Genomic DNA, 25,158 nt, shown 5'->3' with positions numbered 1-25,158 from the left:
ATGACCCTCAGGCAGTCATCCCGTTGGAAATGATCTCTTTCCTTGGACAATTATGAGCCACCGGGTGACGGTCATGATTGCGAACGACTTATAAGAGACTGATGCGCTCGCTCCCATCAGCATCATGATCATTTAATTGTGCAGACCTTGAATAAGCGAGGAGTATGGAGACAGGTCTCTGTCGACTGGCGGACTCGTTCAAGCTGTGATCGAACAGTCACTGGTGGGGAGGTAAGGCCGGGAACAGTCATCATCTACCCTGGAAGAACAAGAGTAGGCAGCAGTAAAGATGCTTCACTCCATTTGATGTCTCAAAGACACTTTTACTCAGTTCTAATTGTATTTGGGCTTGGCTATGCTCACTGAATGTCAGGTCCAAACGCTGTGAACAACATTCTTGCCTTTATTTTCACTCAGACCGCTTTCATTCTGCGACGATACTCTCGTACATGCGCGGCTCTAAAGCATTTTTTGAATCGTCCTTTCCCTTTCTCCTTCTACCACAACTTACATCTATCAACAACCAACACGACATCCTTGCACCCAACCACGACATCGCTGCCACAGCATGTCTTCCTCAAGCGGCTCCAAGACTGGTTCACTGAGCTCCGCCAAGTAAGTGCACAATTCAAATCACAGCCGATGCCCAACTAATCAAAGTATTTAGATCGTTCTACTCCCCAATCATCACCGTCCGTGTGGGCCCCGATAAACAAGAATTCTATATACACAAAGGGGTGCTCTGTTCCAACTCGAACTACTTCGCCAAAGCTCTTTCTGGACAATTCCAGGAGGCGAAAACGAATACAGTTGAGCTTGACGACGTTCACGTGCTGCTATTCAAGGTCTTCGTTGCCTGGCTGTACACCGGAAAGCTCACCTACGAATCCTCGGACCCAAGTGTGTCAGCGCAAGACGAGTTCGAGAAACTCGACACTATGCTCAACGAACTGTACCCCTTGGACCGAGAAGATGATCCAGAAAGCGACATGCCTATGACAGACGACCTTTCTGAATTCGATGCAGAGGATCCAACGACCTGGACCCACACAATACTTTGCGCACTGTTTGTTCTGGCCGATCGCTTGGATACACCCAGACTCAAGGTGTTGGTTCTCGACTTCATTCCCGGCAGAGAGCGATGTATGGACATCTTGCCAAGTCATGCCGCTATACTCTACTCAAACGCAAACACAACGAAAAGCTCTCCATTACGCCGACTCCTGGTCCACATCGCTGCCTATACATCATCTTTTGGCCAGTCAAGCTGCACATGGAACCACTTGCCTCCTGAGTTCCTCACTGCCGTGTTGGTGACACTGGGAAGGAGGTTACCTGCCAAACAATGCAAGTCATGTTTCGACGACGCTCTTTACAACAACGGGATCTACGATCGAGTCATAGATGATGTGGATAGAACAGAAGACATGCCTCCTTTCCGCCGCGATATCTGTTTCTACCACGAGCATAAAGATGAGGAGGAAAAGGAAGCATGCCGTGCCGAGCGCGAAAAGCAGGGCGGTTGAGTCTTCAGCAACAACCGGATCCAGGACCACTCCGTTCAACGACCAAAACAGAACTACTCGCCTCAGCCGAGCATCCACATACAGAATTCGAAAGCAGAGAGCAAGAGCGAAGCTCGGGTCAAACCTTGCAATGGAATTACAATGGTGCAGAAGAAGTAAGAAACACCCATCGGGTAGCAGAGAAGAAGAGCAGGAGCAACGTTCAACAAAGGCACATAACAAAGACAATTTTTTGGACGGGCAGGAATAAAGCAGCAACACATTGAGATCCAGAGAGGGATCGGAAGAACAGTCATACACAATACGGAGCTGACAGAGTGCCGTCGAGTTGCTGGATGTTTTGCTCTGCTTGATCGACTCAAGCCTTCGTAGCATTGAGACAGACTTCTGTGCTGCCAGCACGATATCAACTCTAGTAGATACAGAAATCGAACAACAACTTCACTCAACATAGCCAACTTCGACATAGCATTCTCAAAGCAAAATAGCATCGAAACCTATTAATACTGACTTTCTAACATGATCTATTAATGTTACATCTATATTACAAAAACCTTTATCTCCAAATCTAAAATGGTATCCACATTATTACAGTCCGTAGAAGAACAAAACAGCCATCGCGGCTCCCAGAGCAAGCGAAGACGAAGCGTGGATGATTCCAGCAGCACTGTCGTTATCAGAGCTCGAAGATGTGCTGTTGCTGCTAGAACCAGAGCTAGAGCCAGCATTGTTATCAGAGTCCGAAGACGAGCTGGTGACAGTGGTATTGGCATCACCGGTACCGATATCGACCTTTGAGTCTGAAGCAGTGAGGGTGCCATCGTTGACATCGACGATACCAGTGGAGCCGAGAACTTCACCATCGGCATTAAGAGCTGCAGCGCGAACGTAGCGAGCATTGGTGCCTACGGTGACATTGGTCTCGAAACCAGTCTTTGTGACATTCTTCCACAGGTTGTCTGCAGAAGAAAGATCAGAAGAAGAGTTGGAGGCGAGGATGGCCCACTGCTTGATCTCAGTGGCACCGTTCCAGGACATGTAGACGGTAGTGTTGTCGGTAGCGTTTCCAGTAGCAGCGATACTAGGGTTCCATGTAGGGAAGCCTTGCCAGTTTTGCTTGTATGCACGGTAGGATTGGACGCTTGAGTTGCCGATAATTCCAAATTGGACGTCCCAGATTACCTCGCCGTCGTTTGTGTATTCGACGAAAGCGCCATTGCTACCGTAACCCATGAAGACGTTGTTGTTGGAGAGTACCTGAACACTTCCTTGAGATACGGAAAGAGTGCCTTCAGGGCTGATGTAGTCTTGCTTGAGGGTGACGGACATGTCATCATAGTTGAGGCTGAGCCAGAGACCGCGAGTCTCGTTCTCAGTCTTGACCCAGTCGGCAGCGCCGTTGTCGAAGATAGTCATCTCTGTGAGATCGGTGTTGCGCCAGCGTGCATCGTGCTGCCATGCAAAGTTTGTTGCTTGACCATCGCTCTTGTCCTCGAAGTCGTTGTTCTTGCCTCCCAGGCTCCAAACGATATCGCCATTGGTTCCATTGATGTAGTAGATACCGTGGGTGTGTCTCGCAGAGATCAGATAGTTACCGGAGTCATCCTTCTCGATGGAGTTGATGTGAAAGAAGTCGTAGGGGCTGTCCTGAGAAATACCAGTGGCACCAGGATCGGCGTATGAGGCGTTGAGAGCAATATGCTCGGACGCACGCCAGGAGAATATGAGGTCGTTGGTAGCGATGTCGACTTCCTGGAAAATGGAATCTGCGAGCCATCCGTTCTCAATGTCGTAGGCGGTGAGATCGTACTCCATAGGCTCGTAAGCAGTCATAAGTGCGGTACCGTTGTCGGTCAATTGGATTTCGTGAATGTCACCACCAACGGTCAAGTTCTTCGTCGTGAGGTTGTAAGCAACATTGTACTCATGATCAAGCATGATATAGCTGCCGGTTCCATATCCAGCGCCCTTGACTGTTCCTCGCCAGAATGTAATATAGTCTGAGCTGTTGAATTCCTGTACTCTGACACCAAATGTGGTCTTATAGCTGGGATCGCTCCAGACCAGGGATAGATCATCGGCGTTGAAGATCATAGGCGCGATTTGGTCCACTGCTGTGCCTCTTGGAGATATGAAAACCCGATCCGCAGAGTCAACACTGTCCTCGGCAGCCTTGTTGACCTGGAAGACAGGTACCTCGAGGCTAGATGACTCGTAAGTCTGTGTAGGGTAAAGACCGAAGTCCTTGTCTTGGAACTCAGAACCAGTATAGGGCGACTGATCGGCCAATGCGATATGGCCCAGAGGCAGCGCAGCAAGCGCCAATGAGATGAAAGAAGGCATAGTGTTCGGGAGTCAAACGAATGTAAGACGAGAATAGAAAAAAAAAAACGGATGCTGCTTTGATTGTTGGAACAGCTCACAGGGGCCTCTCGAGTTCTTGCTCGGCACAAGCAAGAGAACTTTACCTACAGGGGAGACCTACATCATATATCACATATCGTCCTATACCCTTGTCATGTCCTGAGGCCCGCGCTCGCACTACCAAAGATCGAAAAGGTATCTAGCCCGCGGGTCCGTCCCATCTTCTTGTTTCCAGAAGATGCCAAGCGCTGTGCTATGATGAAACTCCGTTGTGGCTTTCCGCTGAAATTGTAGATGAAATCGATTGGGAGTCAAGAAGCGATCTGACAGGCGAACAGGTACAATGGAGAAAGCTCATACCCTAGTGGCGCTGGATTGCTGCCGTGGCGGTCCGTCAGAGAAAAACAAGCCCGAGTCAGCATGAACAACGGTTCGAGTAGAGGAGTGAAAGAACATCGCAAGTCAGCGCATGATAGCTGGGATGCTTATCAGATTGATCTCAGAGAACAAGATACGGGCAGCCCTGTCATTCATCTGGTTCTAATCGACTGATGTGGTGATTGCTCGCGTGCCCTCTTGCCCCATGGAAAACTTGGTACACAGAAAAAAGGACGCGTCGTCCAGAGTCAAAGCGTCGTTAGCGGACTCTGGCGGTTTGCGGAAGCACGTTCGCCGTCCGCTACTCTCTCATGGCGTCCTGAGGTGCCGACATCGTTGTGACTAGGGTTGATGTTTTTATGTTTTTATGGCCCAAACACGGTTTTATTAAAACGTTCGTTTTTAAACGTGTTTTTAAAGGTTTTTATGTTTTTATCCTTCCCTTCCCTTTGCTTACTACTCTATCTAATCATTACCTTATCGCCCTCGCTGCCGCCGTCGCCCTCGTCGTCGCTATAAAGCCTCTACTCGTCCTCGTACACGCTTAGTTTAACTATAGTCCTAAGATCGGTTAAGAGAAGGTCGATAAAGTTATCTGTAAGTAGTGCAACAAGCGGTTCTCTAATGCGGCCTCTCGTAAGGCCGAACACCTTACTAAATGCGCCCTATATAATAGTTACGTTGCTCGTTAAGGCGACGTAAATACCGTACTCGTAGGCTTCGTTTCCCGAGTCTCGACGACTAAGAAATAGCGACTCGACACCCTCCTTAGTAGGAGCATGTACGAAGACTACCGCCTATTTAATGACTTTAATAAGGCTATAAAACTAGCAACATTTAAGTTCCTTTAGGCCCTTAATCTAGTATATACCCCTCCTAATAGGGCGACCCTCGCGGGACCCTTCCTCGACGTAGAATTCGAGCGTATAAAGCACCGTATTAAGACCCTTACTACTAGTAAGAACTTCCTTAATTTCTCGATAGATGAGAGCGATAATATTACTAGCACTAGGGTAATCTCTCTTGCCGTCTACATTACTAGAGTTAGCGCTATATAGCTCGGCATCGAGAGCCTTAGAAGCATAGCAGCAAATGCTAGAAATCTTGCCTAATAGGCCATTAATTATATCTTAGAGTTCTACGAAGGCGACTATATACGTATTAACTTAGTCGTTACCGACACCTACTCTACTATACGAGCAACACATGCTAAAATAGTTAAAGACGACAGGTGTAGGTATGTCTTCTTTATTCTTTGTGATTCCTATAGTCTACAGCTTTTAGTTAAGGATATCGCATTAATCCCTCGCATTAAACAACTCCTTACGCAATGTTAGACTATTAGCACCTTCTTTAAACGATTACGTCTCTATCTCGCCTTCCTACGCGAGCATTAGATCCGTTATTACGGTCGAGTCCGCGCCTTTATTCTTAGTGTTATTACCCGATAGGGATTATAAATAGGAGTCGTTATCTTAGTGCTAAGGAACGAGGAAGCACTACTAATATAGCTACGCGATGCGAGGGTCTTAAGCGCACAAAAAGCTACTTTAAAAAGAGCTACTAAGCAAGCAAACCTAGGCTTATTAAGCAAAGTTATAGCTATTCTTAAGGACTCCTCGTTTTAGATAGGAATTAGAGATTTAAAGGCATTATTACTTCCTATCTACGAGGCGTAGAAGATGTCTAAATCTAACCGTGCTTACCTAGGCAAGGTTAATGGTCGATAGATTAATGTATAGAACTAGATTAAGGCGCTAGCCGAGTCCTCTCTTAGTCGCGAAGTTAAGAAGATCTTTAAGGCTAGAGGCATGTTTTATTAGCGATATTAGCGCTAGCACGACGATCTCCATTAGGCGGCATAGGCACTTAATCTAGCGACCTAACCCTTAACTATGACCATGCCTATATAGCAGAGGGTCATAAGGGTAATAAGGCACTATATTAGCAGTCCTAAGAAGGCTCGGGAGGCGGTATCGCTATTCTACGCCTTCCGCAAGTGTAAGTATCTATTCTCTCGCCTAAACGAAGACCTTTAGACTAAGGGTAATATCGCTAACCCTCTTATTTTTTGGCGCATTATAAGGTACGAGGGAGGACCCCTTACTGCCCTTGCTGTTCGCATCTTCTCTACTATTACAAACTTAGTCCTAAATGAGCGCTCCTTCTTAGCTATAAATCTTATTAAGAACGACTTCTAAAGCAACCTCTCGATTAACCGACTAAATAAGCTCGTTATAATTAGCATAAACGCACGTCTCTTTCGACGAGCTCCTAGTTAGCCGACAGTAAGCTAGTAGAACGTATCTAAAGAGGTCGAGGAACAACTAGAGCTAGATATTATAGACCTCGCTATAGAGCTAGATAATTAGGAATTTAATGATCCTAAGGAGGGCTAATTTACCTCCACCCTAGTAGTCTATATAGTAGCAGAGCTACCTGTTTACGAGCCTGCTGCTGCTAAGCTAATCTCTTACGACACATACATCTGTTTAGGAACTAGTTGTTTATATTAAGTAGAGACCTAAGGCGACTCGCAGTATTATACGAACAGCTACGACGACATTAGTTTAATGGAACCCTCGCAGCTTTAATGGGTGTAGAGCAAACAAAGCAAACACATTAATAGTTGCAGGTCTGATTTTTATTACTGATTTAATAGATTTAGACTAAGAGAGAACTTTAGACTAAGCTCGCACATTTAGCCTAAAGTTCATCTGCTCGACGGCTACTACACCACCACTTTTTGTTCATTTAATCTAATTCTTCTTCTATAATACAATCAAGCATATTATCTGACTTCCTACCGAAGAGTATAATTAAATGGTGCGTGGTGGTGGTGTTAGAGGGGGTCGAAATGACGGTCCGCGGGAGACTCCATGAAAAGTCGTCACGTGCACCACTTCCCCCGCTACGCCAACTGCCGGCTATACTAGCCGGTTTTTATGTTCGTTTTTATGATCATTAAAACAAACGCCAAGAGGTTTTAAACGGTTTAAAACGAAACGATTAAAACAAGGCATCAACCCTAGTTGTGACAAGGTCAAGGTTGTAGAAAGTTAAAATCGGAGCGGCTCTGCATGGTTGCGTAAAAGAGACGATGCTTCTTCTGGTGCAAGATGCAGCAACCGAAGCCAGGAAGTCTTGGCCAAAAAGCCAAGGAGAATCCAACTCCGAAACCATGCCGTGGACCGAGAGCCCTCGGAGAGGAGTACGATTGAATCACCATGCCATGATATGACCACGGAGCAGTTTTCTGATATCATCGCCCCTCTGGTCACCTCACAATACGGTCTGAGTGGTAAAGATTGGTAGGTACTGGTAACACAAGTTGATACAAAACTAAGAAAGTTCATCACATCATATCCTTTGGCGGTTCATCAGCCACCTTTCTGTGCACAGCACTGGTAGACTTCTCCAGATCCGAATCTACAGCCTGGCCTCTGACAACACCAACGTCACTGCTCACATCAACATCAGCAGGTACCGGTGGCCCAGTGAACGCCTTGCGTCCACGGATGAAGTACCACGCCACACTAATAGCAGCAAAGCCTGCGAAAACGACGGAGGCGTAGTTCATGCTGGTAGGATCGACAGGGAGAGTGACCGGCATGCAGAACAGAATAACAGCCAAAGCAATCCAGCATAGCGTGAGCACGTTGATGGCCATTCCGAAACGACCCAGAGAGAAAGAGGAATGAGCGACCATCTTACGTCCGCGGAGGACACTGACGAGAATGGGAAGCCCGTAGGAGGTTGAAAGGCAAATAGTCGCCACACCAGTGAAGGAGTTGAAAGCCGCTGTGCTACCAAAGTAGATCAGGCCCAACAAGCAGTCGACCACAGTGGACAATACCAGAGCCCAGAGAGGAATATCGAAACGTTTGTCAACACGGGACCAGATGCTGGATCCAGGAATTGCACCATCACGAGCAAATGCGTACGTGCAGCGACTTGCGGCCGTCAAAGCACCGGTTCCAGCGAAGAAGAGGATACCTGAGGAAAACGATCAGTACGAGTGCTGTCTTGCTTTGCGAAAAGAAACTTACCAAGGAGAAGGAATAGCAATCCGAAGCCACCAGCAGCTGAGCCTGTGACGGTCTTGAAAAGAAGACCAATAGGTTGACCATTGGCGACGTCTAGGAGCATCTGGATATCTGGCAGAACGAAGAGAATCGGGATCAGATACAGAACACCGGTGACACCTGCAGCAGCAACAGAGAGGACGATAGCTTTGGGCACCTCGCGAGCAGGGTTCTGGAAACGATTTGTTAGACTTTTGGATGAGAGTGAGTACCGGTCTTGTTCTTACCTGGACTTCCTCACACATGGCTGCAACCATGCCATAACCGGTCAATGTATAAGATGCCTGCAGAAGGCCCACAAAGAAAGCCCAACCACTCGGCCAACCACTACCACTGGCATCGTAATGGGCGAAGACGAATTCTCCACTTCTGTAGTTATCTGACATGGCAAGCAGAACCACCATGATGATGATTACACTCGCACCCGTCCAATAAATACAGATCTTGTTGATCAAGTCGAGATATTTGGCCGCGAAAATATTGACGCTCATGCAAATGAGCATGACACACCAGAACATCAACACCGTCTGCCAAGCGTTCGGTACAAAATCCTCATTCCAAAGACTGATAGCACTGAGGATCAATTGCGCACCAGAGAAGTTGATACTAGTCGTGACAGTCCAATTACCGACCAAAGTCAACCTTCCGAAAGTCAGCATGGCCATCAAATGTTGTGAACAACTGCCAACTTACCAGCCAGTGATCCAAGAACTCAATCGAGCATACTTCTTCGTACTCAGCATAGCCGCCCAATAGTAGACACCACCAGCAGTAGGGAAAACAGCACAGATTTCAGCCAAAGATGCTGCGATTGATAAAGATATCAAGGACACTAGAACCCATCCCCAGAGAATTGTCACACTTTGACCATCCGCTAGTGTGATGTAAAATGTTGTACTTAAGCCAAAGGGTACAGCCATGATCGCAAATGAGCTGAATGAAATCTGTCAGCGATATGATGCGACTGCCATTTCACTTGTGACCTACAGTCCTAAAACACTCATCATGCTCAAACTTCTAGGCAACTCTGATTTGTAGCCCATACGGGCTAGATCGGCTTCAGCAGCAGTAGCCATGATGGATCGTCTTTGTATGTTCGTTGAGTCGTTGCGATTCGTGAAATGTTGGTGGATTAACGCGGTCGTATAATGGGTGAGATTGACGCCCAGCAGGTGTGCGGTGGAGGAGCAGAGGAGTAGACAAGAGAAAATAACAGCTGCTAGGTTGTAGATAGACTAGACTTCGGGCAACATCGGCGTATGAAGTGATGTAGAGTAGCGGCGGTCCACTTGGAAGGGGTCAACAGCCTCTAAATTCTTATCCGCTTGTACGTGTTCGAGGTGGTGGTGGTCCAACAGATAAGAGACGAGTCAAAATAGACGAGAACCAGTTGAATGTTTCGATTACTCTAGTACATGATATAGAGAGATATGAGAAAGAAAGATTAGGGCATCACAGCAGATAAAGAAGGCCGGCATCGAGTCATTCTGGAGCCTTTCATCATGGCCGTGTGGGAGATGTCCCTGCCGTTGTAAGCCCCGCGTCACGGAGGCGTATCGAGGTGTGCGCCATGTTCTTCAGCTGAGCCGAGCGAGCGCCGATAGCATTTCTCTTAGTCACAAGCCCGGGCCCGGCTGGGGAAGACATGGAGGATGGAGCGCTGGGGTCGTTCGTCGATGTCTGCCGGCCTCGCGGTCCGAATGGAATAACAACTTGATCTTGATAAGATCTTCGTCTCACGTTTGTTGCGATACATAAGAAAGTGGCAGTACCAGCAATTAGACACTGCCAAGACACAGATTGGGATTCAGATACACATTCGCTATCTGTAAACTGGCATTGAAAGCCAAAATAGAGGCTCAAGGCCATGTAGAAGGGCTAGACCTTTCGTACGGGAAAGACGACCCGATAAAAACAAGAACTTTCCCATGCCCTCCATAACGCCAAACGATCGGAATTCATCAAGAGGATCAATAAGCGCGTTGAGAATTGGGCACGCCTGGCATCTGTTGTTGATGCATGTGCTGTTGTTGCCTTAGTTGCTGTAGATCAGCAAACCAAGGGTGTTGGAGGGCTTGCTGAGCAGAGATGCGAAGCTCGGGACGGAGCTGCAGCATAGCACTCAGCAGTTGGAGACCGACAGGGTCGACCTGCGGCAAAATGTTGCGGAGGTCTTGGGTTGCGTAGACGGGGAAGTTGGGCTTGTACTCAGGGAACTGGGAGATGCCTGGCCACGCGCGCTCTGAAGGAGTACCCATGAGACGGAAGATCTTCTGCAACTGGTCCTCGTTGGTAGTGCCGGGGAAGAGAGGGCGACCTGTGTACATCTCGGCCATGATGCAGCCAGCAGACCAGATGTCGATCGAGGTGTTGTAGGTGCGCGAGCCCAGCAAGACGTCAGGGGCACGGTACCAGAGTGTGACGACCTCGTTACTGAAGGTGTTGACAGGAATACCGAAGGCGCGAGCAAGACCGAAATCGGCAAGCTTGAGTTGGCCCTTGTTGTTGATCAGAAGGTTCTGGGGCTTGAGGTCGCGATGGAGAACACGGTTGTCGTGGCAGAAGGCGATGCCGCGCAGCAGCTGGTGCATGAACGACTTGATGGTGACGGGGTCGAGCATGCCGCGCTCACCTCTGGAGTCCATGTATTTCTTCAGGTCCTTGTCCATGAATTCAAAGACGAGCATGAGCTTGTTCTCGGTGTGGATGACATCGTGAAGACGGACGATGTTTTCGTGCTTCAGTTCCTTCATAAGTGAAATCTCACGGATGGCAGTGCTGGGTGTGCCCTCTTCCGAGTCGAGGTGGATCTCTTTCAAGGCGACAAACTCGCCCGTCTGACGGTTGCGGCCTTTGAAGACCTGCGCACGGTCAGCGATGTACATGACCAAGGAGGAGCACTCTGGACCGAGGGCGACGTACGGTGGCATAGGTACCCTCGCCGAGCTTCTCGAGCTGCTGGAAGGAGCTGGGGTGACGCTTGTCCATGGGGGGTATGCGCTGGCCGCCGCCGAGACTGCGTACGCTGATAGTCGAGTCGGAACGGTTGTCGAGCGAGAGAGTACCGACGTGGGTAGGGTGTAGCCTGGCGTGCGGAGGGTTGCGATTAGTGTAGCGCGGATCCCAGAGGATAGAGCTAGCTGTCGTTAATTGACTGGCGATGTCAAGGCTCGATGCCGTCGTCGAGCGAATGGACGCGGGTCGGGAAGATTGCGCCGTCTTGAAAATTCAGAGGGCAGGAGTGAGCAGGGGAAACTGCCCAACTTCCTGACAAACAAATAATAATACTCGAAAGGGTGTTAGTGACATGGAGCCTCGCCTTCTCTCATTGTTGATCCGCGCGCTGGCAGTTGCGCCTTGGCGCTCGTGAAACGGTCTACACCATGTTGCTATGCTATCTCATTGCCCACTTGTATTCACCCGACTAGATACTTGCACAGCTTCTTTCAGCTCATTCGCAGCCCAGAAGACTTTTGTAACATGTAAAAAGCGCCACGGCGAGGAGGGGAGGAAAGAGCAGCCCGAACAGGCAAGATCTGGGTCCCAAGTGCCGCCCATCTCCCGCTTGCCAACGCCAGTAGTCCGTAGGTAACATGTGATAGTGAAGAACAGTGCAGCCACTCTGTAACAGCAGTCTTCTAGAGAGCGTCACACACAACCACGACCTGGTGTCCACCCTCTTGACAGGACTTGTCTCGGCTACCACCCAACCCTTCTAGCTTCTGTCACAGCCGGAGCGCCGAACCGACCGAGTGCTCTCTCCAAGATCTGGGGTAGCTGTGCCTGAGGTACCCATGACATGGTTGCATATCATAAATTACTCCCATGTTTCAAGTCTTCCTTCTACCACTAACCCGCACTATCACTCGTCTGCTGTTTCGGTGATAGTCCCATGCTGGAACTAACTTAACCTCATTGTCATCACCGACTGCCTTGTCCGATCGATCAAAGATGCGCGACTCTCTGTCTGATCGGCTGCTCCGCCGCGAGTTGCAGGATTCTGCCGGACCTTCGAGAAAGGTGAAATCAATCTACGGCGACAAGAATTGGGTCAGGGATCTAGATATCGTTAACGAGCTTGATGGCCACGCAGGTTGCGTGAACGCTCTCAGGTTTGCCATTCCTTCAAATGCTCACTACCGTCTTCGCTAACATATCCATCAAGTTGGTCAAAGTCTGGCCGTCTCCTCGCCTCAGGATCCGATGATCAGCACATCAACATTCACACCTACCAACCCGATGATTCGAACTCCCAATTCAGACTGGCGACCAGCATCGCCACCGGTCACCAAGCCAACATCTTCTCCGTCAAGTTCATGCCTCACTCCAACGATCGAACTGTCATATCAGCTGCTGGAGACCATGAAGTCCGTATCTTTGATCTGGAATACTCCGGCGCCACCAGAGAAGCCTCGCGTGCATCAGCCATGGCTCTCAACGGCCACTCCAGAGGGATGCGAAACAATATACAAGATGGAGTACGTCACTTGAGCGATGGAGATACAAATTGCAGAGTCTACCGCTCGCATGGCGACAGAGTCAAGAGGGTTGTCACGGAGTCCTCTCCCCACCTCTTTCTGACTTGCTCAGAAGACGGAGAAGTGCGCCAATGGGATCTACGTCAACCGTCGTCCGCCTATCCTTCTCCTTCCAGTAGGTCTGTCTCTACTGTCTCTGTACCCCCTCCCCTCATCTCCTATAAACGCTATGACTTGGATCTCAATACCATCTCCTGTTCGCCAAGTCAGCCGCACTACATCGCACTAGGTGGTGCACATCTGCATTGCTTCCTTCATGATCGCCGAATGATCGGTCGCGACAAGCTCCATGAACGTGCTGCCTCGCCTGCCCTGTCAGTCGGCCAACTATCAGACCTTGATGATGATGCACTGGGCCAAGCCACGCAGTGCGTTCGTAAGTTCGCTCCCCGAGGTCAGCGCGTCATGGGTCAAAAGGACAATGGACACATCACTGCCTGCAAGATCAGCGATGCTCATCCGAACGAGATAGTAGTCAGCTGGTCTGGCGATCATATCTACAGCTTCGATTTAGTGCGCAGCCCGGATGCTAGCGAGGTGGCAAGAAACAAAGTTTCAACACCCCAGACGAATACTAGCACCAGGAGAGCAAGGGAAAGCAGCGAAAGAAAGCGGAAAAGGAGGGCAGAAAGCCAGGTCTCCCAGTCTCCAGAAACAAGTTCACGTGTACAGTCGCGTCAAAGGACTGAAGATTCGGCCGAAAGGGAGGGAGATGTCGCCTTGAGGGTGAGGTACAACAATGGTCAAAGCGAAGACATTCCAATCGCGCGTTCTACGAGCCCCGTTTCGTCTCTGCGGGAGAGCGTGATGACTGATAGGCAGCGCAAGTCATATCGTCTCGCGAAAACAGTCGTCGAGCTTCGCAAGACAATGTTTACCCTCAACGATCAACCTGCCGCGCCATCAAACAGAGACCCAACTGGTCATACTGCCGAGTTTACCTCGGCGCGAAGCTTGGCCGCTACCATCTTACCTCAAATGCAGGAAATCACACGGACATGGCGTTACTCGGTCGACCCTGTACAGGAGGAGATTCTGCTGCAAAGAACATTGCGTTCCAACAGAGAGTCGGCCTGGCGCTTCGTGCAAGCTTCTGGGGTTATAGCGCGGGCTTTAGGCGGACAACCTCATACCGCTAGTCAAGGGATCTTTGACACGCCTCTTTTCACGTGTATCGATCATGCACCCAATGAGGGTAGCAGCCTAAGCGATCGTGAGCGGTTCGGATACGACTTCCTCAAAGCGATCTTCCTGTGGCTTGACAGCGGAGTAGGTGCCTTGATTAATGGCTTCACCAGATCTTCGGACATGGCTAGATATGCATCTCGCTTACCTGTACCCAAGGATGCGAGCGCTGATGCATTTGATGAATGTATCGTGCCGTATCTCCTTGCTCACTCGTCAAGTTCCCCTGTTTGCAATGTCGACGCTTCAAGGTTCGAGGTAGACGAGAACAGAATCATCTACCAGACCGAAACGGATGCGGTTAGGGCGTTCGTGGAAGCTGTCAAGACACCATTTGCAGATCTATCAAACGAAGCAATGGAGGGTACATCTGAGTCCACCCAAAGACGAGGTGGCGCTCTGATACACTGGGGCCTCAAAGTCGCACGAGGTATTCTCATGAATGCCGGTGAAGGTGTTAATTTTGCCTTGGTAGACAGAGCTTTTGGTGGACTTGGTACGGGTAACAATCCAGCAGGACGAGAGGATGCTCGACTGCGAGACAGACAACGGCAGATTGACACAACCGAAGAAGAGCCTACAGCAGAGTCTATGGAGATTGTCAATCCTTCAGGAGACCAATCTTCCGAGGAGGAAGAAGATGTCATCACAATGAGCGACATAAGGGCAGCTATGGGAGAGACCAGCGATGAAGATGAAGACGATGATGAAGATGACCATGCCAGCGAAGACGATGAAGACGAAGATGCTGAATCGAGTGACGAGGAAGATGACCATGGACAGGATGATGAAGGCGAACAAGAAGAAGAAGAAGAAGAAGAAGAAGAAGAAGACTTCCCTCGCATGATGTATCGCAACGCGTTCGGGCGACGACGGAAGCGGGGAGAGGTCGAGAGGGAAGTGTACTGTTCCCCCCACACCAGAGTATATCGCGGTCACTGCAATGTCAAGACAGTCAAGGATGTCAACTTCTTTGGCCTGGACGATGAATACGTAGTTTCTGGTTCCGATGACGGCAATTTCTTCATCTGGGACCGCAAGTCAGGGCAACTGGTCAACATACTGGAGGGAGACGGAGAAGTGGTCAACGTGGTTCAAGGCCATCCTTACGAACCCATGATGGCCGTCAGTGGAATTGATCACACTATCAAAATCTTTTCACCAGATGCACGAGCGCGCGAAGCTGCTAGGCTTGGACGCGGCGTGGCAGCAGCTGACACATCGACTTTCTCGTCAATCTCATGGATGAGACGAAGAAGACAAAACAGAGCAGCTGGAGCCACTTCAGAGCCTGCGGTAGACGCAGGTGCGGACGAGCGAAATGCAGCGGATGACGACGAATATGTGGCGTCCGGCGGGCTTTCAAGCAGGAAACGAATGCACCTGGAATACCAGATCACCTCTCAAAACGACGTAGAGCGTCAAGGAGGGAATCAGGAAACTTTCCTTACAGTAAGTGGACCGACGTCTCGAGTCGTATAATGACCCAAACTAACAAACGGTAACAGAGAAGCATGCTTGCGTCCTTGGCACAACATCTTAGAAGGCAGAGGGCCGAAGGAGGGGGTGCAGGAGAAGATGGCGAAGGCGGAGCTGTCCCAGGAGGCAGGATCGTAATCGGCGATGATTGCGTGATCCAATAGAGGCATACATGCACACAACCAATGGGTTGAGTAATCGGAGAAGGCATATAGCAACGTGTAACGACTAGGTTTATGGAACAGGAAGACGTTGCTTGTACAAGGTGAATATAGCTCTTGTTATGTGTCTTTTAATGAAAGGGGCTGTGGTGAAGGATTGAGTGTCGGAGCCTATTTGGCCTTTGATTTCTGGGCCTTGAGGGCCTTTTGACGGTTGCTCTTGATCATGATGAGGGACAGGAAAGAGCCAACAACGGCACCTCCGACCAGAATGAGGATGACGGGAAGACGGATGGCCCAAACACGAGGAGGGAAAAGGGATTGAGAAGGGTGCGACGAGTCGACAAAGGGCTAGAGGCGAGAAGGTCAGAAATGTTCAACGGCAGCGATGGAACATTGGGAGGCCGGCATACCATGACCAGTGTCCAGATGGTGTAGTAAAGAAAGACGGTGGTAGCTACGATGAGCATGCTTGCGCCGACGAGTGGACCAAGCTATGAAACCTGTCAGCCCATCTTCATCTCTGTGAACCTGCAGATCATATATGTACCATTGTGAAATAAGGGGTCTGAGTGATTGTTCTATCGAAGACGGGTTTGAAGCAATGCAGAAGGAAGTATTTACCCCAAGGTGATAACCAGACAGTTGTACGGGAGTGAAGCTCGGGGGTGCCAAGAAGTCGACGTCGTCGGCGTTCGCTTTCAGTGCAAGTCGCAACTGCCATTTGGACTTTCTTCTTTCTATTGCCATTACATTTGGTACTTGCATCCTCGAACCTGCTCCGACACATCGACATGGCGACGGCTATGCAGTCGGCAGTACGTCTACCTTCTCCCGATGCCGCCGACGGCCAGTCACATACTTCTGGGCGCAAACGCTCGCCTTCATCGCGTTCTCCATCGCCAGAAAGACGCCCTCCGACACTGCGCACCAGATCTACCGACCCTGATGCAAAGAACGACCCCTCACCGCCGCGCGACCGCTCGCGATCGCCACTCCCTCACCGTAATGGCCCGCTTCCACGCGACGTAGACCGTCAAAGAGCTCTCGAGCGCCAAAGACAGGCCGAAACCCGCCGCCGTGAAGAAGTCAAGGAGGACAAGCCTCTGTCGGCTGCTGAGAAGCAGGCCGCCGCAAAGGCCGAGTATGAGCGTCTGCTCACCATGCGCTCAGGAGGAACCTATGTACCCCCGGCCAAGTTGCGCGCTCTACAGGCTGAAATCGGCAACGACCCATCTTCCAAGGAATTCCAGCGCATGGCATGGGAGGCCCTCAAGAAGTCTATCAATGGTCTGATCAACAAAGTCAACGTCTCCAACATCAAATACATTGTTCCCGAGTTGTTCAGCGAGAACCTCATTCGAGGGCGTGGGCTCTTCTGCCGAAGCATAATGAAGGCTCAGGCTGCCAGTTTGCCCTTTACTCCCATCTACGCCGCCATGGTCGCCATTGTGAACACGAAGCTTCCTCAGGTTGGCGAGTTGCTGGTCAATCGCCTTATTGTGCAGTTCCGCAAAGCCTTCAAGCGCAACGACAAGGCCGTTTGCCTCAGTAGCACCACCTTCCTGGCCCATCTGATCAACCAGCAGGTTGCTCACGAGATGCTTGCTGCCCAAATCCTGTTGCTGTTATTGAACAAGCCCACTGACGATAGCGTTGAGATTGCCGTGGGTCTGATGAGAGAAGTTGGTCAGCATATCGAAGAGTTCAATGCGCAGATCGCCATGGCCGTCTACGATCAATTCCGCAGTATTTTACACGAAGCCGACATTGACAAGAGAACGCAATACATGGTCGAGGTCCTGTTCCAGGTCAGAAAGGATCGCTACAAGGACAATCCCGCGGTCAAGGAAGAGCTGGATCTTGTTGAAGAGGAGGATCAGATCACCCACAACACTGGCCTCGATGACCAGATTGAGGTACAAGATGGTCTCAACGTCTTCAAGTTCGACGCAGATTGGGAAGCAAACGAGGAAGCATACAAAAAGCTCAGGGCCGAGATTCTTGGAGAGGCCGATGGAAGCGACGAAGACGACGAAGACGGCTCTGATGTGAGCAGCAGCGAGGACGAAGACGACGAAGAAGTCAAACAGGTCGAGATCAAGGATCAGTCCAACACCGATCTGGTCAACTTGCGCCGTACAATCTATCTCACCATCATGTCTTCTGGAGGCTTCGAAGAATGTACCCACAAATTGCTACGCATTAACCTACCGCCAGGTCTGGAGCACGAGCTACCGTCTATGATTGTCGAGTGTTGCTCCCAGGAACGCACCTACAACAAATTCTTCGGTCTGATCGGTGAACGTCTTTGCAAGATCAACCGCATGTGGAACGAGCTGTTCGAGGCCTCTTTCGTCAAATACTACGACACTATCCACCGCTTGGAAACTAACCGTCTACGCATTGTTGCTCAGTTCTTCGGTCACCTCCTTTCCTCGGACGCCATTGGCTGGCATGTTATTAGCGCTATTCACCTGAATGAAGAAGAAACCACTTCATCCTCGCGTATCTTCATCAAAATCTTGATCGAAGAACTGGCTCAGAATGTTGGCATGAAGAAGTTGTCGGAGAGAATGAAGGACGATGCTCTGTTGCCTGCTCTGGGCGGTATCTTCCCTGTCGACAATCCTCGTAACACTCGCTTCAGCATCAACTTCTTTACAGCCATTGGCATGGGTGTGTTGACAGAAGGCATGAGAGAATACCTCAAGAATATGCCCAAGCCGACGCTACCTGCTCTGCCTGTCAGAGCTGCTAGCCCGAGCGACAGGAGTGTATCCAGCTACTCGAGCTACTCAAGCTATTCGAGCCGCTCTCGCTCCCCCTCCCGCTCACCGTCTCGCACCAGGGGCCGAGCTCGCAGCTACACTCGTTCGCCAACACCGCCTAGGCGCTCAGTCCGGGATAGATCACACTCATACTCCAGATCGCCATCTCGCTCAAGGTCGCCTCCTCCTAGACGCCGCTCTCCTTCTGCTTCCGTTTCCCGTTCAAGAACGCCCGAGCGCAGGAGAAGGTACACATCATCCATTTCGCGTTCTCGCTCGCCAGCCCCGAAGCGTACCAAGGGTCGCCGAGACTCTCGTTCGCTATCATATTCCCGTTCTCGCTCGCCCACTGCCCGTGGAGCCGCTAGAGCTCGAAGCTACTCACGCTCAGCCTCGCCCCCAGCTCGACGTGCCGCGGCTCGGGATCGAAGTTACTCCCGCTCGGCGACGCCGCCTCGTAGACGTAGGGGAAGCTACTCTCGATCCCCAGCCCGCTCTATCTCGCGTTCGCGTTCTCCTCCACCGAGAAAAGCAGGCGCAGGGCGCAGACGCTCCCCTTCAAGATCCATCTCCCGTTCTCCACCTCCAAGACGAACAAGATCCCCTGTCCGAGCCCAACGACGTGCGCGCCGTAACACCTCTTCTCCAGAAGTATCACGTTCTAGATCACCACCTCGCCGCGCACAAAAGCCCAGCGATACCTCTGCTCGTGGACCCAAGCCCCCTGCTCCGAGCGGCGAAATGGACCTTAGCGACATTCATCCCAGTCGTAGAGGTTTACTAGGCGCTGGTGGTAGGGCAAGACCCACTGCTGGTGATTTTATTTAAGTAAATAGCAATACCCCTTCTCAAAATGTAGCCGAAATAGCCATGACCATCAATATACCACTTCGAAGCCAGGAGGATTTCCCTCCACGAAAACAAAACAAAGAAACACGCAACATCAAAATCCAAAGAGAAGAAACCTGGACGGAAGATTGCCAAATCTCGAATGATTTTCATTGCTTAGGCGCCCATGCGGGTCGAGATGTCAACGGAGCAGGCGCATTCATGCAGTCTGTGTCTCCCTCTTGTCGTGCGACGATGATCTGCGTGCCCATGTCTGCATTATCGAGAGCAGGCGCGACCTCAAGAAAAGAAGGACATTGCTGCCGAGGCCTCCCGAGGTTTCTTTCCTATCAGGAAAATGCTGTCTCTACTGCCTTTGTGTTTACTCCAGACAAGCATTTTAGTCCGAGTCAAAGTAATACCGAGCTGTATATCGCTTGAAGGCAAAGCGAGTCAAGAATCAAGATCAGGCATGCCATGCAGAAGTTAGAATGTGCGTAACATCGTATCTTTGTGGTCGGTCGGGAGATCGCAGCGAGCAAGCCACATCGATCACACAACTTGTCGGTTCATCGGTCTGCAATTGCATGTTTGACGTGGCGGCTCCCCATCGTTGTTGAATTGCACCGGGCGGCTACCGAAGCCCTTTTGCATGGTGATTTTCTGGTTTCATGCGTCGCGCGATGGAAGAAGGACCTCGACAAGCGAAATAGATTAAAATGCTGGCGAACGGGTAGTCCGGCCAAGTGAGCATCGCCAGGTTTCGTATTCACACCCCCTTTTAGATACTGAGCCACTTGACTGCGGCATAGTAGAGTCTCCTTGAATCCGGGCAGGTCAACGGTTGTCGACCGACCGAGACGAACGACAAGAACAAGGCTGACTCGAAAAGACAACAGAGCTGCGATTTGAGTTTAGGGATCATCGAGGAAGGTTTTGGTTCCTGCAGCAGAAAGGGCTCCGCTTTCTAGCACTTGGCGTTTCAGACTTCCGCTTTCCCACCGCAACCCCTGGTCATCAAAGGCTTTCATCTATCCAACACATACGAGCAGGCCTTGCGCCAGACCTCCACTCCCCACAACATGGTTGTCAAGTTGGCGAAGCGCAGTGGCTTGCGTGCTTGGTTCACGTCTGGGCTCAGCAGTCTAATGCCGCGCCACATGGTCGTCTCTCAACCCTGAAACACGGCATCAATACCACCATATGAATAACTCCACTACACTAAGGCAGGGGCTCCGCTAGAACGTTCGTCCTCGCGATTCGGTCCTGGTCCGAACATAGTATGCTTGGTTCAGAGTAGGCGATCGTTTTCAACTATAAGAATCATGTCTCCCAAACCTTCCCTTCCTTCTTCCCTTCTCAAGCTATCGCCTTCGACGTTCTTTGCAGTGCAACTTTTCGGTCTCGTACCACCCACACTCTTTCTTCACGTATCATTCTGCATTGACTGCAGCTGGGATACTTCCATTCTTTACATTCACACTTCAACTTCATCCACATTTTCGCATCTTCGCAAACCAAAAACTAGCAATCTTTACGAGAAACTCTCTACGATTCAAACACACAAAAATGTCTTTCAAGATCGCCGCCGCTGCCGCTTTGGCTACCCTCGCCTCCACCGTCTCTGCTCACGGTCACCTCCAGAGCATTGGTGCATCTGGCACTACCTATGCTGGATTCAACAACTCTATCCTCTACTCAAACACCAAGCCCGACCTGATTGCCTGGTCCGACACTGTCAAGGACAATGGCTACGTCGCTGACTACACCAGCCCTGACATGATCTGCCACGCTGGTGCTGGCAACGCTAAGCTCTCTGCCCCTGTCAACGGTGGTGATTCTATCTCCTTCAACTGGGACACCTGGCCTACTTCTCACAAGGGACCCGTCATCACTTACCTCGCCAAGTGCGATGGTGACTGCGCTGACGCCGACAAGGCCTCCCTTAAGTGGTTCAAGATCGATGCCACCGGTATCGTCTCTGGAGACAGCAACACTGGTACTTGGGCCTCCGACAAGCTGATCTCTGACGGCTTCAAGTGGGATGTTAAGATCCCCGACACCATTGCCTCGGGTAACTACGTCGCTCGTCACGAGATCATCGCTCTCCACAGCGCCAACAACGTTGGTGGTGCTCAGAACTACCCTCAGTGCATCAACATCGAGGTCAAGAGCTCCGGTTCTGACGAGCCCGAGGGTGTTGTCGGTACCGAGCTGTACACTGCCCAGGACAAGGGTATCTACGTCAACATCTACTACCCTCCCTTCGAGCAGTACGACATGCCCGGCCCTGCCCTTTACACCGGTGGTTCTGGCTCTGCCCCGGCCTCGTCCGCTGCCGCTTCATCTGCCCCCGCCTCAAGCGCCGCCGCTTCTTCCACCTACGCTGCTCCTGCCTCGTCTTCTGCTGAGGCCACTTCGTACGCCGCTTCGTCTGCTGAGCCTACTACTTACGCTGCTTCTTCTGCTCAGCCTACCTCTTACGCTGCCTCATCCACCGTCGAGGCTTCGAGCTCTTTCACCACCCAGGCCGCCGTCGTTTCTAGCGCTGCCACCGGTGGTGATGAGGTCGTTGTTACTGCCTACCAGACCGACATTGTCACCGCTTCCACTGCTGTGACCGTCACTGCTGGAGCCTCAGCCACCGCTGCTGTTTCTGACATCAAGTCTGCTATTCCTGCCTCGCTTTTGAGCTCCACTATCTCGGCCGGTATCCCCACCGCAACTGCCTCCAGCGGTGTTGCCAAGCCCACCAAGGCTCTCCCCGAGGGCACCACCCTCGAGGACCTCCTCTCTTGGGTCGAGTACCTCTTCGCTGAGAACGCCTCCAAGACCTCCAGCAAGGCTCGCCGCCACGCCCGCGCTTTCCGCCACTAGAGCAACTCACATACTGTAACTAGTACGTGATGATGATCGGAGTATCGGACTGCAGTTGGTTTCATTTTTGGTTCGGTCTCTTTTGCCAGTTTCATTTCGCTTCTGATTGCTATACCTTTTTGTGTTTTTACCCTTTTCTGGAAGATGCAAGTGTTTGGATGATACCCGCACTGCAAAGACCTTTTTTGAATCCACCTTTCTATACATACAAAATCATGATGAATTCGAACATTCTGGTTGATCCTGGCTTGCCGGGATTGCCACAAGCAAATACGCCTTCCACTTTTCGCATGTGATGATAAAGTTGATCATCGTCTATTAAGCTTGATATAAGCATATTGAACTGGCTGGAACTTTGAGCGATATATGCTTCGGATTGTGCTGCTCTTGATGAGGTTGATGCCGGTCGCCGAGCAGCGTTCTATTGGTAGGTAATGTCGCCGGCGATATCAGAGGCTGGGCGACCGAGGAGTCCACGGGCAGGCACGGACCGAGACCAATGAACTAGCGGGGGGAAGGGCCAGGAAGATAGCTCCAGGAACATCTTCATCTCACGATACGTAGGCTCATGGACCCAAAATACACAAGGCACGTTGATTGAGCATTTTCCTTGCCGCCCAGACATCCATCCGGGAAGGCTTGCAGCTCACTGCATATTCACTCATGCAAGCATTCGTAATCCTTTCGTCTCTACCCTACTTCCTACAAATTACACACAATGCAGCAAACGCGCGCGGTTATAGGAAAGGGACAGCCTGGAATGCAAGAAAAGCAGGATTATTCTCGCATCGGACGGACTTGGCGGCAGCATACGCCAAGGCACTGGATCCAATTAAGTATCAATATAGGTAAATAAATGCACCTATCAAAGGAGTAATTGAATGATGATGTGCCCTAGAAGTGGGCTAGAAAGATTGAACAACACATACAGGCATGCCTTGGCGAGGAGGTGTTTTGGGAGAAGCAAACAGCTGGCAATTGTGCTCGGGTTTCTGGATGATTCGCGGACCAACAAGGGAGGGGCTCGTGATGGGTGTCAATCGGGGGGTGTTAGATATATAAGGCTGGTGGGGTGAGTGTTTACTTTGTCCCTCACTCACGTTTTCGTGTTTTCTTGTGAATCTCCGAGCTTTATCAATTTGGAAGTCTGACTCCCCTTCTTTGCACCTTCCAATCTTGTTTCCCGTCTACACGCAAAAGGACAGCACATCATGTCTTTTTTCAAGAAACTCAAGAGCGAGTTTGAGGATATGTTCGGTGATGATGACAAGAAGAAGGAGACTGCACCTACTCAGCCTACCCAAGACACAAAGCCCGCTGAGAACAGTAAGTGTCCAGCATTGCATTTTGCGCAATCTCACCAGTAATTGACATGCTTTTCAACAGAGCCCGAGCAGACACGCGATGTCACACAGCCTCAGTACTCTTCGCCTGCTCCTCCAGACTCGTATGCTCAAGCCCACCAGCAGCAGTCATACCCACCTCAGCAATACCCTCCCCAGAACCAGCCTCCCCAGCACCAGCAGCCATATGGCCAGCCCAGTCCTAGTCCCTACGGTGGACCAAGCCCTGCGCCCTATGGCCAAGCTGCTCCTCCACCTTCTGGTCCTCCCCCACCTCAGCAAGGTGGCCAGCTTCCTCCTGGCTGGGTCCAACAGTTCGACCAGCAGAGCCAGCGCTTCTTCTACGTGAACCAGGCCACTGGTCAGACCCAGTGGGACATGCCTCAGCACCCTGTCTCCCAGAACCAGTACTCCTCGCCTCCTCCTCCCACTGGTGGTGCCTACGGTGGTTACCAAGCTCCTCCTCCCCAGGGACAGTACGGTCAGCCCAGCCCTAGCCCTTACAGTCAGGCTCCTCCACCTCAGGGTCAGTATGGCGCTGCACCTCCTCATGGCGATCAGTCTCGCGGACAGGCAAACTCCTTCTACGACAGCTATGGCGGTGCCATGCCGTCTGTTCCTCCTCAAGGCCAGCACGACACACGCTCCAACCAGTACTATGGCGATGTCGATAACAAAGAGAAGGATAAGAAGAAGGACGAGAAGAAGAGCGGTGGCTATGGCGGTGCCCTGGGTGGAGCTGCCGCCGGTCTGGTCGTTGGTGGCATTGGCGGTGCACTGATCGCCGACGCCCTCGGTAAGTGCTCGAAGCTGGATGGTTACTTGATCTTGTCTTTGCTAATCCTTTGAAAACTTCAGACGACTCGGACGACGAGAAAAAGCACGCTGCCGCTCCTGCAGCCGCCGCACCCAGCTACGCTCCCGCTCCTACCAACTACGCACCTGCTCCCGATCCGTCGTACGGCGGCTACGGCGCTCCTTCTCAAGACCCCTACGGATACAGCGCCCCTGCTCCAGTCGCACAGCCTTCAGGTTACGGCGGATCTGCCTACGAGCCAGGTCTGTACGATGAGGCTCCCCTGCCTGACGAGACACGTTCCGGATCATCCGTGTCCAGCAGCGACCGCGAGAGTCTCGAGGAGAAGCGTGAGGAGTTGCGCGAGGCCCAGGAAGAGTACGAGGAGGAGTATGCCGAGACGTACGATGATTAGATGTTCAAATGGAGCCGCTTCGGTCGATAGACAGGCGGTCTGATCATACTCGGCCGAGTCTCACTCATCGCGTTGATGGCATTTGACAAAATGTCGTCGCGGAGGTGCTGATAATTTTCCGGTAGATAAGGATAAATGAACATGGAACAGGTTGTTCAAGTACTTATCTATACATGTTCCTTTTGCACATATGCAGGTTGTTGGAGGTGAAATCGATTCACCGGCGTTTTTGTAGGATGCCGACCGAGAAGGTGGGGAAAAACGCAGCCAAACCGTCATCGGCCGGCGGCAAAGCGAACGGCAGTCGGCACGCGACGATTCGACGATATCATTCATCTTTTCCTCACAACCAACTTCCCTTTCAATTGTTATTGACTTTCGAGATATCACTCTGCAGTATGCTTTTTGTTAC

General features: G+C 51.0%; 10 protein-coding genes across 10 annotated transcripts; 5 read left to right on the top strand and 5 right to left on the bottom strand.

The window, feature by feature from the left end:
- Positions 1–568: 568 nt before the first annotated feature.
- M438DRAFT_404419 (uncharacterized protein) lies at positions 569–1,960 on the top strand (the record flags this gene model as incomplete). Its single annotated transcript, XM_029909724.1, has 2 exons — positions 569–615; positions 668–1,960. The coding sequence occupies 2 exons, from the start codon at positions 569–571 to the stop codon at positions 1,524–1,526; spliced, it is 906 nt and encodes a 301-aa protein (XP_029762025.1). The 3' UTR covers positions 1,527–1,960.
- Positions 1,558–1,974, bottom strand: M438DRAFT_185638 (uncharacterized protein). The gene has a single exon (XM_029899222.1). The coding sequence runs from the start codon at positions 1,820–1,822 to the stop codon at positions 1,589–1,591; it is 234 nt and encodes a 77-aa protein (XP_029762024.1). The 5' UTR covers positions 1,823–1,974; the 3' UTR covers positions 1,558–1,588.
- Positions 1,975–2,078: 104 nt separating this feature from the next.
- On the bottom strand, positions 2,079–3,963 carry M438DRAFT_344276 (uncharacterized protein). Its single transcript, XM_029905186.1, has one exon. It carries the CDS (start codon positions 3,867–3,869, stop codon positions 2,115–2,117), a length of 1,755 nt encoding a protein of 584 aa, XP_029762023.1. The 5' UTR covers positions 3,870–3,963; the 3' UTR covers positions 2,079–2,114.
- Positions 3,964–7,623: 3,660 nt separating this feature from the next.
- M438DRAFT_373373 (gaba permease) lies at positions 7,624–9,429 on the bottom strand (the record flags this gene model as incomplete). The annotated part of the gene is made up of 5 exons (XM_029908413.1): positions 7,624–8,264; positions 8,318–8,525; positions 8,581–8,995; positions 9,047–9,286; positions 9,341–9,429. 5 exons carry the CDS (start codon positions 9,427–9,429, stop codon positions 7,624–7,626), a joined length of 1,593 nt encoding a protein of 530 aa, XP_029762022.1.
- An 894-nt stretch (positions 9,430–10,323) lies between these two features.
- M438DRAFT_333781 (Pkinase-domain-containing protein) lies at positions 10,324–12,154 on the bottom strand (the record flags this gene model as incomplete). Its single annotated transcript, XM_029903649.1, has 3 exons — positions 10,324–11,214; positions 11,276–11,489; positions 12,099–12,154. The coding sequence occupies 3 exons, from the start codon at positions 12,152–12,154 to the stop codon at positions 10,324–10,326; spliced, it is 1,161 nt and encodes a 386-aa protein (XP_029762021.1).
- On the top strand, positions 12,076–15,719 carry M438DRAFT_315800 (WD40 repeat-like protein; the record flags this gene model as incomplete). The annotated part of the gene is made up of 3 exons (XM_029902664.1): positions 12,076–12,465; positions 12,519–15,528; positions 15,585–15,719. The coding sequence occupies exons 1-3, from the start codon at positions 12,305–12,307 to the stop codon at positions 15,717–15,719; spliced, it is 3,306 nt and encodes a 1,101-aa protein (XP_029762020.1). The 5' UTR covers positions 12,076–12,304.
- M438DRAFT_344274 (uncharacterized protein) lies at positions 15,636–16,289 on the bottom strand. The gene is made up of 3 exons (XM_029905185.1): positions 16,267–16,289; positions 16,130–16,210; positions 15,636–16,067 (listed from the first exon to the last, which is right to left on the bottom strand). Exons 1-3 carry the CDS (start codon positions 16,267–16,269, stop codon positions 15,888–15,890), a joined length of 264 nt encoding a protein of 87 aa, XP_029762019.1. The 5' UTR covers positions 16,270–16,289; the 3' UTR covers positions 15,636–15,887.
- A 233-nt stretch (positions 16,290–16,522) lies between these two features.
- M438DRAFT_271024 (MIF4G-domain-containing protein) lies at positions 16,523–18,469 on the top strand (the record flags this gene model as incomplete). Its single annotated transcript, XM_029900447.1, has 1 exon — positions 16,523–18,469. A coding segment is annotated over one exon (1,947 nt), but the record flags the coding sequence as incomplete, so codon positions are not given.
- Positions 18,470–20,884: 2,415 nt separating this feature from the next.
- On the top strand, positions 20,885–21,613 carry M438DRAFT_271047 (glycoside hydrolase; the record flags this gene model as incomplete). Its single annotated transcript, XM_029900449.1, has 1 exon — positions 20,885–21,613. A coding segment is annotated over one exon (729 nt), but the record flags the coding sequence as incomplete, so codon positions are not given.
- Positions 21,614–23,443: 1,830 nt separating this feature from the next.
- M438DRAFT_344271 (uncharacterized protein) lies at positions 23,444–24,911 on the top strand (the record flags this gene model as incomplete). The annotated part of the gene is made up of 2 exons (XM_029905184.1): positions 23,444–24,331; positions 24,394–24,911. Coding segments are annotated over exons 1-2 (767 nt in total), but the record flags the coding sequence as incomplete, so codon positions are not given.
- Positions 24,912–25,158: the final 247 nt, after the last annotated feature.

The sequence above is a fragment of the Aureobasidium pullulans genome (genome assembly GCF_000721785.1).
Source record: "Aureobasidium pullulans EXF-150 unplaced genomic scaffold scaffold_6, whole genome shotgun sequence".
Classification (NCBI taxonomy): domain Eukaryota; kingdom Fungi; phylum Ascomycota; class Dothideomycetes; order Dothideales; family Saccotheciaceae; genus Aureobasidium; species Aureobasidium pullulans.
The sequence above is the reverse complement of the archived record's forward strand: the minus strand, read 5'-3'. Positions and strand labels throughout refer to the sequence as shown.

Bases quoted from the DNA above. Each gene is read 5' to 3' on its own strand.
- M438DRAFT_185638 (XM_029899222.1), bottom strand. From the start codon at position 1,822: ATGACTGTTCTTCCGATCCCTCTCTGGATCTCAATGTGTTGCTGCTTT.
- M438DRAFT_344276 (XM_029905186.1), bottom strand. From the start codon at position 3,869: ATGCCTTCTTTCATCTCATTGGCGCTTGCTGCGCTGCCTCTGGGCCAT.
- M438DRAFT_344274 (XM_029905185.1), bottom strand. The intron at 16,068-16,129 runs GTATGCCGGCCT...TCTCGCCTCTAG, and splicing joins CCATCTGGACACTGGTCATG to CCCTTTGTCGACTCGTCGCA.